Source organism: Onychostruthus taczanowskii, unplaced genomic scaffold (genome assembly GCF_017590055.1).
Source record: "Onychostruthus taczanowskii isolate IOZ18803 unplaced genomic scaffold, ASM1759005v1 scaffold123, whole genome shotgun sequence".
Classification (NCBI taxonomy): Eukaryota; Metazoa; Chordata; class Aves; order Passeriformes; family Passeridae; genus Onychostruthus; species Onychostruthus taczanowskii.
In genome coordinates, this window is record NW_024498385.1 from 1,274,507 (window position 1) to 1,289,881 (window position 15,375).

At 35.2% G+C, this 15,375-nt stretch overlaps 1 protein-coding gene across 8 annotated transcripts in view; it reads right to left on the reverse strand.

The window, feature by feature from the left end:
- The window catches only part of NIPBL (NIPBL cohesin loading factor), a 156,862-nt gene that overhangs the window by 54,040 nt on the left and 87,447 nt on the right, over positions 1-15,375 (reverse strand). For 6 of the 8 annotated variants that reach the window (XM_041396023.1, XM_041396028.1, XM_041396026.1 and 3 more), the window contains one exon: positions 2,370-3,890. The exons of 1 other annotated variant lie outside the window; for it this stretch is intronic. In XM_041396023.1, the coding sequence (XP_041251957.1) occupies positions 2,370-3,890 (1,521 nt within the window). Of the gene's footprint in view, positions 1-2,369; positions 3,891-6,173; positions 6,954-15,375 lie in introns of those variants that run through there. One more of the 8 variants, XM_041396029.1, reaches the window with a different exon arrangement.

Sequence of the window (15,375 nt, forward strand, 5' to 3'; positions counted from 1 at the left end):
ATACAAGGGTAATGAAATAAGAGAAAGTAAAATATACTAAGCTACATGGCATAAGAGGCATGTGAGAAGTTGAATAATGATGCTAAAAGGCAACACTGGAAAAGAATTGCTACAATCTACTAAGTAGTATAGGATGAACTAAAGGAAGACGTATGAAAATTACAGATCCTAGTGTATTAAAAAGTTTATAACTAAAAATGGCACCAAGTAAAACTGTGAACACTATTTCAACTGGATTGAGGACACCATGTCAGTGGCATGAATACATCTGCATCAGTTAGCTGTTGACAAATAGACTTTGTCTTACAAAGAGAGATTTTATAACATACGTATTTTTTCAAACACTGAAATTCACCTGATTAATAAGCATAATGTGCTCTAAGAAGTAAGCTATCAGAAAAAAACCCCACAGAACTAAATATATACATCAAAAATCTGCAGTTCAAGGACACTTTTTCCAAAATTTGCCTGCTGAACACTCATAACATGATTTGTAAGATAAAAATAGTTACATTATTCTTTTCATGAAACCTATTTCTAGTATCATTGTAAGAACTATATTCTGAATACAACTGCAAAAAGACTCATATCAGATTTAAACCATTTTTCTCTGTAAAACGTGTCCCAAGTTACTTCAAAGTGCAAGAAATGCAAGAAAATGATGACTTCAGAAAAAAAAATGGAGAAAAACACTGTAGAGAAATTATAAACCTAATGTTAAAATCAATGCATTGCTCATCTGTGACAGCTACTAGAATCATACCAAAAGTCACTAAAACCTTTACACATTACTACAGCATTCTACATACATAACCACATATACAGACTACAAGAAAAAAGTAATTCAGAAACATTGATTTCGACACATAAAAATGTGTGAATTCAAAATCTATCCTACTGAGACTAGACCTGAGTTCCATCAGATAGTTTGTAGCATTTCCTATCATGAACATAAGGGTTTCAACTGAAAGCTTCAGATTAAACTGAGAGCAAAAATATCATAATTTTATGGCTAACTCTAGATACCTATTATTAGAAACTGAAATTTTGCCTCTTTTGAACTTCATAAAGGGGCAGGGATAATGTTCTTATTTCCAGGACAAAGACAAATCCCTAACAAGGAGGCTAATATTTTACAAAGATGTAAAATACATCACAAATTATTATTAAGGCTTTTTAGAGTTAATATAAACTGGTTAGTAGATAGAAAACTACTAAAAAGGCATAGCACAAGGAATTAATGATACAGAAAACACCTCTTTACAGGTGCACATAAAATAGTCATACATTCATGAAGATGATTTCTACACAATTTCTTACCAGACTAGCTACGTAAGAAAATGTTTTCATTTTGAATTCATTATACACCTGGAAATGGATTTATATATCATTCTGCATACAGTTGTAAACCCCTCCTCTGGCTTTTGTCTGTATATTTTAAGACACAATAACTCTATAAACATGACTATATAAACAATTTAAATTCTTTAATGTTAAATATTAGAAAAAGGAAACCTGACCAGTAATACTGATTTCACAGTGTGAAATTATCTACTTCAGTCTGAAACCAAAGAAGCCAAGATGAAAGCACCAAGAAAAAAAAGGATCTTATTTCTAAAAAGTGTTAAATCTGCAAAAGAGACAATCAGTTGAATATCAAACCTACAAGCTATTCTAAATTATTTCCTGTCCATATTACTAATTTCAAAATGCTAGCTAATCATTCAGCTTTCTTCTTTGCATATAATGGACATTAGAGACAATGACATAAGAAGTCTCTTACAGACCAAACGTTTTTCTAAGTTACTGTCGCAAAGTCTCAAGTATGGGATCACCTCAACTGATTTGTATCTACAGTGTTAAAGAGGTAGATGGGACTCTGCAACTATGTTCTTACTACCACCCTGTCAAAACATGCTTTGGAAAAACCCATTTCACTTCAAATTAAACACAAAAAGAATCTTAGGGCTTGCATACTTAGTATTTCCCATCATTCCAGCTACAGTATTTATAGTAGTGGCAGTCCTTTATACAGACACAGCTAAACCAGGTAAAATTATACATACAACAGTTACATTCCACCAGATAAATTACTATATAAAACTAATGCAGCTGAAGTACATCTTAAGACCACTTAAGTGTTGCCAGATTAAGTACTTGTACTGCAGTAAATAAATAATTTCAGGTACATTTGTAGCAAGATTTCTGATAATGAGAAGTCCTTAGATGAGTTTCACTTTATTTCTCACTATATAAGCAAGCATATAAACTATCAAATGCTTACATTTAATTTCTAACAGCAGAAATACAAAATCTACAAGAACTCAAGTGTAAAAGACATAATGTAATTAATATTAAAACAATCTTACCTTTATTAGGTTTGGATGACTTGTTCTTGTTAGGTTTAAAACAAGAGCCCCTTGATTTATCTTCTCTGTCCTTAATAAATTTCTGCACGTCATCCAAAGAAAGCTTTTGAAGGACAACTACAGGCTTAGCTCCTTTATTTAGATCTTCAACTAGCCCAATCTTCTCTACTTTGTCTTTATGTTCACCTCTAAATTCAGTTTTCCTTGACTCCTGAGTAACATTGCCATCTTTATCACGCTTGATTTTTGGAATGACAAAATGTTTCAATGCGCCAGATCTTGCCCCCAACAAATAACTGGGAAACTCTGCTTTATTGTCACCATGTGCTTTATTACTATCTACTTTACTCTTATTACCATCTGTCCTTCGTTCATCCTTGCTGTTTGGTGACTTAAAACCAGGTTTATCAGGTCTTGATTTGCTAGAATCCCCTTTACCTTCCTGTTTAATACGAGGGCTGTCTGGCCTTGATTTCTGATCCCCAGAAGAAAACCTTGAATCACCAGATTCATGCCTATATTTCCTTTCAAATTTCTCAGGTTTTGACCCATCAGATTTAATACCATGCTTAGAATCATGTTCATTTTTGTTTGAGGATCTCAAATATTCAGGCCTTCTGATCTTGGATGGATCTCCTCTGTATCTCTCTGACTCCGCCCTGTCCTCAGATCTTTGTTTAAGGCTGTCATGGTCACGCCTTGGTGTATCAGAAACTGAGCGCCCATCAGGCCTCAGTTTTGTTGGATCAGGTCGACCTTCAGGTTTCATCCTTGAAGGATCAGATTTCACCTCTAGTTTGTGCCTAGATATTTCCATTTTCTTGTCTGACAAAGGTTTACTGGGGTCCCTCCTATTATCATGTTTGTGTTTAGGTGTTTCAGGCCTGCCTTCACTCTTCTGTTTTGGTGTTTCAGGTCTGCCTTCACTCTTCTGTTTCGGCGTTTCTGGCCTTAGCCGTATTTCCTGTTTGCCATTATTTTGTTTTCCCTCATTTTGCTTCATCTCCATTTGCCTGCTCTCGTTTTGTTTCAATTCTGTCTGTCTGTTCTCATTTTGTTTCATTTCCATTTGTCTGCTTTCGTGTTTCACTTCTAACTGCTTGCTCTCATTGTATTTACTTTCCAACCGTCTGCTCTCATTTTGCTGGAATTCCATTTGTCTGTTTTCATTTTGCTGGATATCTGTCTTTTGACTTTCAAAGTCTGACTTTTTCCTAAAAATTTCTGGATGGTTTTCAGGTTTAAATTTAAGAACTCCAACAGTGTCTTCTTGGGTAACACACATAAACCCGTCATTATACTGCTTAATTTCTTCAGGTTTTTTGATGGTGTCCAAATCCTGAGTTACTGTTGCCTGAGAGTCTGCTCTTCCTGCTTGCTGCAGATCAATACTAACCATCAGTGCTGGCCGTGCCCCATTTCCTGCAGAACCTGTCTCCTGAGAAGCTGTTCTATTTCCTCCCGTAGCACCTCCAGCCTCTGGGGGTTTGTTTTCTTGTTTTCGCTTCTTTAGAGGCTTATCTGGAAGTTAAAAGAGAAAAAAAAAATCACAAATTATATATAAAAACTGATAAATGTTCAAGGAAGTATGTCCATTCCCTTCCACTCCCACAATGAATCCTCCACAGCATGGATGTGCACACAAAACAAAATCCGCTGAATTTAAAAGCAAGAATAGGACTTCTCTAACTAACACTTTTTCATGTATTCAGACTACCATTCATTGTCCGTCTCCCACAAATGCCAGCCAATCATTAAAAAAACCTTCCCTCAAAACATATGAAATCAAAGGTCCTGTATCATTCCTAAGAGAACCACCTAATAAAGCAGCTGGAATACATAAGGACCAAAAAAACCCCACCCCATTTAAAAAAACCCCAAACTACTCAATTACACTTGAAGCAGAAGTCTGAAAAGTCAAAGTTAAGGTGCACCTCCACAACTAGTTTTTGAGGAATACTACTACAGAAGACACCTTCCGCAGATTCAACCTGCTTTATTATGGAAATACTAAGCAAGGATCTGCAATGATTATTACAGAGGTTTTCAGTGGATCAGCTGGACTTCACACATATTTTACTCAGGGAACACACAAACAATGAACAAAACTGATAAAGTAGCTATTCCACCCCTCCATGCTTCTCTTTGAAATAAAGTAGTAAACTACTTTAAAGGATTGTAGTCTCTACCTTAACACATGCATATGAGGTGAGGGACCACTATACACTTAAAATCTTGAGTAATTTTCCCTTTGCAATCATAATGTTTTTTATAGAGGAAACACAACGTGTAGTGATAATTTTTTGTCAAGAACCTGACTCTGCAATAAGCCTTTCAGTTTACACTAAAAAAAAATTAGGAACAGAATACAGAAAAATTAATCCAACCACCTGCAATTTGGTAGAATTCATAGCAATGAGAAGCACATGGAAGTATCCAAAAGAGTATATTCTACCCATATAAAATGACAACCCATTTATATTACCAACACCGAACTCTAAACTAAAAATAACTTCTGCCATGCAAGCTAGATGCTCTTCCTGCACTAAGGTTTATATTCTAATTTCTCAACTACCAGTGCATAATTTGTTGAAAAAAAATTACTTTCTCTGTAATCAGGGAATATAAGTCTAAGGAATTACTAAATATAGATCTATTGCCAAAATGCCTAGACCACAAATGCAAAGCAAGAAAAATACCGTACTTTGTGTCTAGGTTTGTGGTGCCTTATTACCAGATGCAATGAACCAGCTCTCCCACTCAGAGCAGGTGAATGAACAGTAAGGAGGATGCAATCAAGAAACAGGGAAATAAATGTCAATGAAAAAACCCACGCAGTCCTCTGGAACTGTAAACCAGAATCAAAACGTATGAATTCTAATTTCTGGTAAATTTTTACAAGATTCTTCTTTAGAAATACTTTGAAGGATCACCTCCAAAATTAAAATTAGGTCACAATAACAAGCAATAACATGGTCAGTTCCAATGATGTGAACAGGCTTTTTTCCCTATCATTTTAATCCTCAAATCTATTTGGATATCTCTAACTTTCTACAACTCAAAAATTTTGTACAAGATTTAATGGCTGGAAGACAGTAAACACAGGTACAATAAACTCCATGCAGAAACTGATCAACTGCAAATAAAGAATTTTGCAAAGCCCAATAGAAGCCTGTAGGAATGAATGCCAACTTTATGATAAACATCTGCGGCAAAACAGAGTTTCCAAATAAAAGATGCAGCTTCTTAACATGGAGATTTTTGCTTTTTCTATGTTACAGCAACTGCTGGATTCATATAAGGACTTACACAGATGAATTTTTAAACTTCACTATGGATTAGAACAAATATACATACATCCACCCACACTGTTACCTTACTTCTCAATTAAAACCCTTTACATTTTGAAATTTAAGTTCAGAAACTTGTATTCTTAGGAGAAAGTTGATCAGCCTTGTCATTTCAGTCCAGAAATGCCAGGCACACTGAAAAAAAGTCCTGAAAAGCTCAGATGGTGGATCGAACAATAATCTTTAAGATGTTACTGTTATTCATTATCTGCCCCATTTCTTTAACTGAAGTTACCATCTCTGTAGCAGAAGGGAACACGCATTCATATTTCCATAACTATTGTCTAATGCATCACCATAAGGCACAAGTGAAGGTGGTTAGCATTAACCTAACAGGCTGAATGATTCAGCTTTAAGCAAGAAAATGCATTCCTCTCTTATTTTCTACTATAGGAGCAGATGGCCATGAGCTGTGATGCCTTAGACAGCTGCAGCTGGATCAACCAAAACTCACCTTTCAGAGCCCTCATGCTGAAGGCACCAAGAACAAACAACCAAAATAATTCAAGTAGGGCAAATTTTCTTGCTTGGGCTTCTGTAAGTGACCAGGCTCAACAGGCTGCTGCTCTTCATCATCCAAAATGTCAAATTGTAAGTTGAGAACACATAAGTAGATGATCACATCACAACTTGGTACACATATTCCCTTTAAATACATAACTCTTCTGATGCACATTCTTCATTTTCTTGACATTAGAATACTTATGTTTTAGGAACTTGACATCTTGCCTGAGAAGAAAGGGCAGTTTCTTCATAGTTTTATTTTCTTAGATGGCAAGGTGATTGCAGACAGAGTTACAGATCACTCAGAGATTTCTTCTTACTTCCAGTACATCTTGAAAGTGAGCCTCAAAACTGGACTCAATCATTACCACTTTGCCTCTATGAGAATTCTGGATCTAGGACTAAAAAAGCTGTCCTAAGTATAAGAAAATATCCAGTTGAACTAGGTCAAAAAGGTAGGATGAATACATAGTACCACTGCCTTCATAAAGCATAATGAAAAAAACTCCATTGAATAAGTAAAAAACTTTTTAAGCTGACATAATAGCTACAAAAATTTGAAAGCTGAAACATATCCTTGGGTTCTGAGGGCTTCATAAAATCTTGAACTCACTTTCAGCTATACAAGAATTAGAGTAAGTGAGGTGAGAAGAGAGTAGTGAACCTCTAAAAACAGATGTCTTCAGATCTTCTCTTTTACAGTCAAAATGCAAGTTTGCATTTAGCTTCTTTGTTAAGTCATGAGTCCCAAAATGAACAGATGAATTTTTACAATATCCATTGAAATATACTTCATATCCTTCAAAGCATCAGTATTCAAACTTCATTCCATAGACAGTAGCATTTTTTTTGGGGGAAAAATATTGGGATCTAGGACTTGACCAAAATATCAGACTGATGTCTTTCTTTGAAATCTTACAGACCTAGATCTGAAGCTTGTTGCAGTTCCAAATATATTGGCTCACAATCTCTTTAGTCCAACAAAGTGTGATCAGGATGTTTTTGCTTCTGTCTTTGTAACCGTTTTCGTAGTAAAAGGAGTATATATTAAGTTACAAAAGAACTTTCTAACTCTATTAATGATTTGGTATACTAGTTTGTTGGTTTCAGATTATTTTCAGAACAATTATTCACTCCACCTTTCTCTGAGGTTGTAGGTATACTCATAATCTACCTACTTTTTTTCAATTCCTTTAACAAATTTATGGTTGTTCAGAGAACAGTTACTCTATGTATGAATCCTTCTGACTTAGCAAATTTATAAGAATGTTCTTTCTACCTTGCAACATGCTCACCAAAAGGCAGTACTTTGGAACTCAAAGAAAGATCATAAACTACACTATACTAAAAAATAGTCGAGCTGTTCTATCAAATGAGATCATACACCATGGCACAGAAACAAAACATTACTGGAACCACAAGCTTGACATGGATTTCCAAGTGGTACTCTCCCACCAATCCTCTTATGAATAGTATTCCTGGAGAGAAGGTTATGGCCTTCATCTTTGGAAATATCTGCGTATCAAAGTTATGAGTACTTTAAGATTTACAATTTAATTAATTAATTAATTAATTACTGTGGAACCTTTGTGCAAAGAACCACATTGCACTGAAATAACCACAGACATCATGAGATAAATTTCTGCTGAAACTACAAGGCAATCATGATTTGAAGACCATTCATCCTGAAAACAGATATGCTTGGAAGCTGAGGAAGTGTTAGAAGCAGCAGGTGGACAAGGAGAGCTGTATTATAAGTGTTTCTCTATTCTTTTACTCACCCTGGAATCCTTCCAAAGCAACAGTCAAGATACTATTAGCACTGAAACCCTCTATGTTACTGCTTCCTTGCAAGTCTGATGATTACCTTAAATCCCAGAATAAACTCTTTGAACAACTGAGTATAATTGGACGATACTCAGTTCTACAACTGCCTGATCTATCAAATTGAAAATGGGCCTTTCGTAAGTATCTATGAAAAGGTAACAAGTCTAAATAGTAACCATTAGCATGGTTGCTAAGCTTTCTTTTAGCAGAATGGTAACACTTCCCTCTATTAATACTGTGTGGTATACTTATAAAAAGACATAACAGATAAATTTTTGCTTCCCCACGTAGTACCCTGCAAGGGAGTCAGTGGAAGACTTCATATTCAAAATGGTTAAATGTGAATGTTCTCCTCTTCAGGGACACAAAAAAGATTGATCCTCTTATGCTGAATTCTGGATGAACCATTTCAATGGTAATTGAAAGTAAAAATTTTCTTTCTGTAAAGAATAAGCTTTAAGTGTTTTACGTCTTTAAACCTCTAACTCTTCTAATCTCTCATATCAGAGATTACTGGGGTATGCTTCCACTCATCTGAAATAGCACTTATTTAATTATATCACAAATGAACAAATTTAACTCAAATATACTACTCCTAAGAGGTTATTACATATTGTCAAACCTTCTATTTTTTAACAATATCAGAGATAAGTCAGACAGAGGCCAATTACAAGCTGATCTTCTTTAAGCTAGCAATGAAGATTAGAAATTTTCAACAAATCAAATGACACATAGCTAAATGTTCAAATAACAAACATATGTCTACTGTCAACTGTTTACTTTTCTTAGTTATTTTTCACAGATCTCTTTGAAGCTAACTGCCCTGTCCCTCCAGCTAACAGTGCTCTGTAGACCACAAGAATCTAATCTGTATACAACGGATCTTCAAAATTACTTGAATGGACGACCTATCAGTGGAGTTAGGACAAATATCCATTCTTTTTAGTTCCTAAATGTATGCACAACCCGTATGAGTTTGCTCCCATCTGATTTCCCCTCAAAGTCTTATGCCAACTGAAAAAAAGAATTGAACAACCAAACAGAACCATTCCCTTCGGCAGAAGAGATTGCCACACTACTAGCTCTTCCCCGTGAAGGGGAGATGCAGCCAACAAAGGGCAAAGATTTTATTCCCACTACTTCCTTCCTTGCAGAAGAAATCAAGAAAGTACAGTCATGAACCTCTTATAAGAAGCTTTATAGAATGGTGCATAATTCCAAAAATCTGTGAAGAGAGCACAGGACTTTCAACTGTGGCAGTTCAAAGAAAGGGGACTTGTAAGACTCAGAACAGAAACACCTGCTACTCTCTAGTGACCTGTTAAAAGACTTCATCAAATTTCTGTTCATTGTCCAAAAAGGAAACCCCACAAGAAAGCTATCTAAACTCACTCAGTTTTAAACTCAAAAAGGCTACAGCGATTCCAGACATGCCTTAACGTGTAGCAGACTTCATCAAAATTAAGACTGTGAAGTTTTGGTTGTTTTCCTAAATATAGCAATAGCACAATCATCATAATGTCTTACGAATTTATCTACTTAAGGTTGTCTGGTTGCTCACTATTATCTGTCAATTATAGTAATACAAAGGAAATCCTACACCAGGAAATAACAAAAAAAAATTGAACTGCAGAAAACTATAATCAAATATACACATTTGTTTACAGATTGGAAACTCTAACTTAAGCTCCCTGAATTTAATATTGCTTTCACAAACCACATGACTTCAGTTTATTTATGTGACAGATTTTTCAGCATAAACACTAGGTTTTATCCTTGTGATTTTGTGCAAAATTACAGTTTTGTAAACCCAAAATATCTGAGCAAAACCTCAAGTGCACTTAGTTTGAAATACCCAGTGTAGTATCTAATTCCACAGGAAAAATGCAACACACTAACATCACAATGAAAACTCTTAAGTATCACAGCTAACATTACCCAAGTAGATTTTAATTCATTTGTATAGACAGAAAATTTTAGAAATAAGCAGTGACTTTCCCTTCTCTCTTGCAACTGTTGATTTTCTTCTGCCTTGTACTCAAAAATATCACCAATTAACTAGATTAACATTTATATTCCATGACAACGAAAAAAACATTGTGTCTTAAGTTGATGTCAGCATGAACTTAGTGACTGTGAACTACATAAATGCTGGGCTTAAGCTCTTAATAGGGTTTATTAACTACTTGTGCCATTTCTTTATGAAGATTTAAAGCCATTATAAAGAAATGTCTGTCCCAGAATGTAAGTCATTATCGGGTCAATGGTATCATAAATTGTCTCATCCAACAGGTATAATCAAGGGTATACATTACATGCAATTTATATTGAATTTTCTAGTCTTAGTTTACAGTGTAGGCTGAAACAAAGAAGGTTTCTTGCTAAACTGCTACAGTTTAGTTATTTTCTACACAACCCAGTATAAATAGGGTAACTTCGATTTCATTTTACATATGAGTGCAAATAAAAATGCCATTAAATTATACGATCCTACCCTTTTTTAAAAGGTAGGATCATATAATTTGTGAAGTATATTAATCTTTATAAAAACTGTAAAAGGAAGTAACTTTTCACAGACAGGTGTAAACACTGCAACATTTCATTGCAATTCCTCTAATAGAACAGGAATTTCTTCCTCTTACTTTCCTTAAAACATGTCTGAACAGACACAAACACAAACACAGAATCTGTCTTTTATAGCACCTGGAGGCTGCAAAGCTGTGTTTTCTTGTAAGAGCTATATAGGGTGCCAGTTTCATCCACTACATCACACTACAAAATGCAGACCTAATGAAAACTTGTATACACAAAACACGTATACACAAAACACATGATACCTAAGTCTCACTTTCTACTATGCAGACACTCATTTATCTTTCACACTCTCTCTCTTTGCCTTCTGGTATTAATGACTGTAATCTGCAAGATTACTATACAAATTACTACTTGTAGCTCCATTTCTAATAAATAAGCCCCCTAGAACATGTTTTTGGAAATGAATGTTAATATACTGGTTACAATTACACATTCCGTCACTTCATTAATTAACTACATAAAATTAGACATACACAAACTATTAATTCTTAATAGTATTCTTCTATTAGCTTCCTCCTTGAGGAATTTTATGGGGGAGATGGGTAATGGGGAGAAAGGGAGAGTAGCTGGGTAAGAACTTAAAAGGTAAGAGAAAAAGGTTACTTACCTATAACTGTAGTTTTGAGAGTTTTGCTCCGGCAGATTCACACTCTTGGGATGTGTGTCTCTGCTGCTAAGGGCTTGGAACGAACCAAAAAAAGAAGGGCCCACTGCAGGCATCCAAATGCCCCCTAACTGATCCAATTATTGGAAATAAAGTTATTACAGCTTCATTTCTTCCTAATTCAAAGACTCCAAAGTAAGATTCCAAAGAAGCGGGTAAAATGGATCCTCAGGGGTAAAATATATAGGGGAAAAACATACATATACAAGTTGGTTTGTCTCATTAAAAATTTTTTTCTGATGCTTTTAAGCTCAAAAAAATATTAGCCTCCTCATGAAATGGTTAGTGATTTGATTACTCTTCTCACAAATGCCAGAAAACAAACTTCTGCCTTCTACAAGCAGAACTCCTCAATCTGTTAAGACAGCTGTATTATACAAAAGTATCTTTGAAGAAGCCTAAAACCTAACTACACAGTTCTGTGTATGGAAGAGCTCAGATTAAAATGCAGTAAATCTGAATAAAAAGCTAAATCAAATTGCAAGAGAGTATCTGAAAGAGATTGGTTACTTTCTGGAATTTTATGTAATTTTCAAGGTTATCTTCCCTTTTTCATGTCGCCAAAAGTCTGAGCTTCTTTTAGCATTAGTACATTAAACATTTTTGTTTCACAGTATTTGGAGGTTTTACAAAAGCATGAAAGATCTTGATGCATAAACTTTGTATCTGCAAATAAATTCTGTAGCAGGTCTAAATCTTGAAAAAGAAGAACTTCACGTAATGTTCTAGGAAAGGTTTAGTCTAACAGTGATGGACTAACTTTGAACTACTCAACTACACACAAAAATAAGTAACTTGTACCGGAACAGTGGCAAATCAAAAGTTAATGCAAAGAACTGAGGTTACCGAAATGAAACTTCTCCCTCAACATTCCCATCTACCAAAAGGAAAAAAGATGCCTGAGAACAACAGAAATTCCTAGGACAATTTCTAAAACTTAATAGGATTTCCTGTAGTTTCTTGGAGTAGTCAACTTCAAATGTAAACGAAGCACAATTTCAGTTAAGTGAAAAAAACTGGTTCAGAATATAGACTGCTACTTGTTTCAAAAGCCTTCAACTGCACCAAGTACTACAGGAAGTGTGACTACTGGCAGTAGTTAAAAGAGAAGAAAGTGTGAATTAAGTTTCACTACCTTTCTGAAGAAATTATATAATCAAAATATCGCAACGTAACCAGAGCAGAGGATGGTTTACCTGTCAATTGTCATGGAAAAAGTCAATTGACTTCTCTAAAATCCCATTTGAATCACTTTTTTTTCCAACTTGGACAATCTGTCTTGATAAATAATAGCTAGATGCATTGGTAGTACTACAGATTCTTTCAAAAGAGAAGATATGATCTAGTATTGATTAACATATTTTATCTGATGAGGGTATAGAGGCCACTGTGAAGGGAGCAATGCAAACTGAAGACCTGAGTTATGCCATGTTCCAAGGACTATTTAGCAGTACTGAAGCTATTAAATGTAAGAGATGTATTAGAATGCAACTTTTGGTGCCAAATGCCTAGATCTTCAAAATCTCTTTTCACTAACAGATACAGAAAAATTAATTGTTCAATTAATCAACAGAGATACTTTCTTGAGGATAAAGTAGGAAGAGGAGGTGAACTCCTGTCCTTCCACACAGAGGACAAGGATGAAACCAACTGGTTAAACTTTGCACCTCTCTATAATGATATATGAAGAGGACACACTCCACTTAATCCAAGAGCCAAGTAGCCCAAAAGGATAGAACTAGAAAAACATAGCAGGAAGGAAGTCTATATTATAAAATCACTCCTTATGCATATCTGACACACAGTAGCTCAAATTTGTCAGATTTTGAATTAGTGATTTTTGCACGAAAGATTCCTTTTCATAAAGCAAAAGCATGAAAATCAGATTTCAGAAAGATAAGCTGCTTTTCAAAGAAGAAGGCATTTCTGCAAAACCCTGCGTTAGCTCCTCTTCTGAAACTCAGACTGCTTCCCACTTTGAGAGATTTTGGTGGAAGCTAAATACTTTAACAGCTTTATTAGAAACCATGATTTGTTACAGAAAGTAATATAATTACCACAAGGCTCCAGTCCCCATTTACCACCAGTACCAAATATAATAAAAGGACCTCAGCATTCAAAAAAAAAAAACAAAAAAACCCCCAAAAACCCAGACCTCACCATTGCCTTAGAAAAGGTGTATAATTTTTAGCAAGAATGTCCCCCCAAAATCTCTGCTGCTCCTCTGAAATACACTCTTCCACACTATTGGTCATTAGCCTCAGAAGAACATGTCCTATGCAACCAAACCCTTACTGTTAAAAAGAAAGCATTTGAAAATCTGTGATGGAGTACAGAACTGTGGAAATTTCATGTCTAAAATAAAGGACAGAAGAGACCACTAATCTACTATCAAAACTGTTGAGTACCACTTCACTGAAAGTAATTTATGGAAACTGGTGTGAGTATACACAGAAAACACAGTACGGCTGTAATATGCATTCCCATGCCTCTATTGCAAAAGCAGCAAAGATGCTTTCATGCACGTTTTAGCATGCACTAGCATTTTGAGTAAGTTCTCTAAAGGGATGCTTGCTATTGTAAAGCATCAGCTGGCTGTATGCATTCCCACTCTAATTAGACCGAGCACTCGCTACACCCACACTCTCTTCCTGACATAATGTGATCTGAAGTTATAGTACATGTACAAAAAGGCACAAATGCCAAGTTTTTGTAGAAATACACTATGCATTCTTCTTTGCAGAAACGAATTACAAATTCAGAAGTTACTGAATACGTCTCTAACAGACATATTCCTATAGGAACAATACAGGATGCTTGCTCTTGTAGCCTCACAAAACCAAACAGCTCTAACTAGAACAATTCCAGAGCGTATCAGGTTGTAGACATAGCACAAATTTAGAAGCAATGTGCAAAAGCATTACCAAAAAAAAAAAAAAAGATCTATATTTCTCCAAGGTAACATCTTCAAGAAATCTGTTTCAAGACTGCTAAAACTCTTTCTACTAAATACTATGCAGTTATGGCTGAAACCTCAAGAGCCAGAATGAAAAAGTGAAAAGTGCTGCTGTCTATCATAGGGCAACTTAGCACAAGTGAATAAATAGTGATAATCTGTCCCAGTATAGGACAGCAACTCTTGTACCTGATTTATAGCAATTGCAGGAACTCAGAGAGATCTGAGACCTACCAGAGGATGCAGGTAAAGGGAACCATAAGATCAGAATCTGTATTTGGGAAGATGTTTATTGACCAGCGGTGAACCAGGAAAGGTCAAAGTCTATAAAAATCACTCCTTTCCTCAAAACAAACAAATCATGATCATGGATGTGTAATTATCATAAACTTTATAACTAATGGTCAACATTTTCTGAAAGCCAAAACAAAACAGAAAGTGTGTTTTTAGTCTTGATCAAGTGTTTGAAAGCTGCTGTGCATTTTTTCAGCTGCTTCTCAGGCAAAACATGGTAGAGATTCTACTTAAAGTGTGTGGAGATAAATGTAGCTTTTGAACTATCAGGCCACAAACCACAAGCTCTCTCCAACAATAAATTTAAAATTAATGGAAGAGATTTAAGCAAAAAAACAAATTCCCCATCTCATTAAATTAAAGACAGTAGAGATCTCTTTTGAGATGAGCACATATTTTCTCCTTATACTCATAAATAGCTTTTGCCAAAAATATTTGATTTAGTTACCAAATAAGAAATATCATAGAAGTTAAACCTTTTAGTATTGCAACCATGTTTACAAACACACACACACACACACAAGCACAAATACACACAAACTCTCCCTTCCTTTCACCACCCACTCAGGCATCACTAAAAATAGTGAAAAACCACTTTGAACAGGGAGAAAATGTGCACCCTTTCTGCAGGTTAAAGACCCAAACTGTGTGCAAATTCATTCCGCACAAGTATGTCTACATGGGCCATTTCCACCTATGACCTTCCAAAATCAGAATTTTCACCGTTTTCCATTCTGCAAGACTTTTCTTGCGAGTATCTAATAAATTAGGATTATGCTACAAAACTTTTTTTTTTCTCAGAAGTTAAATAGGGTG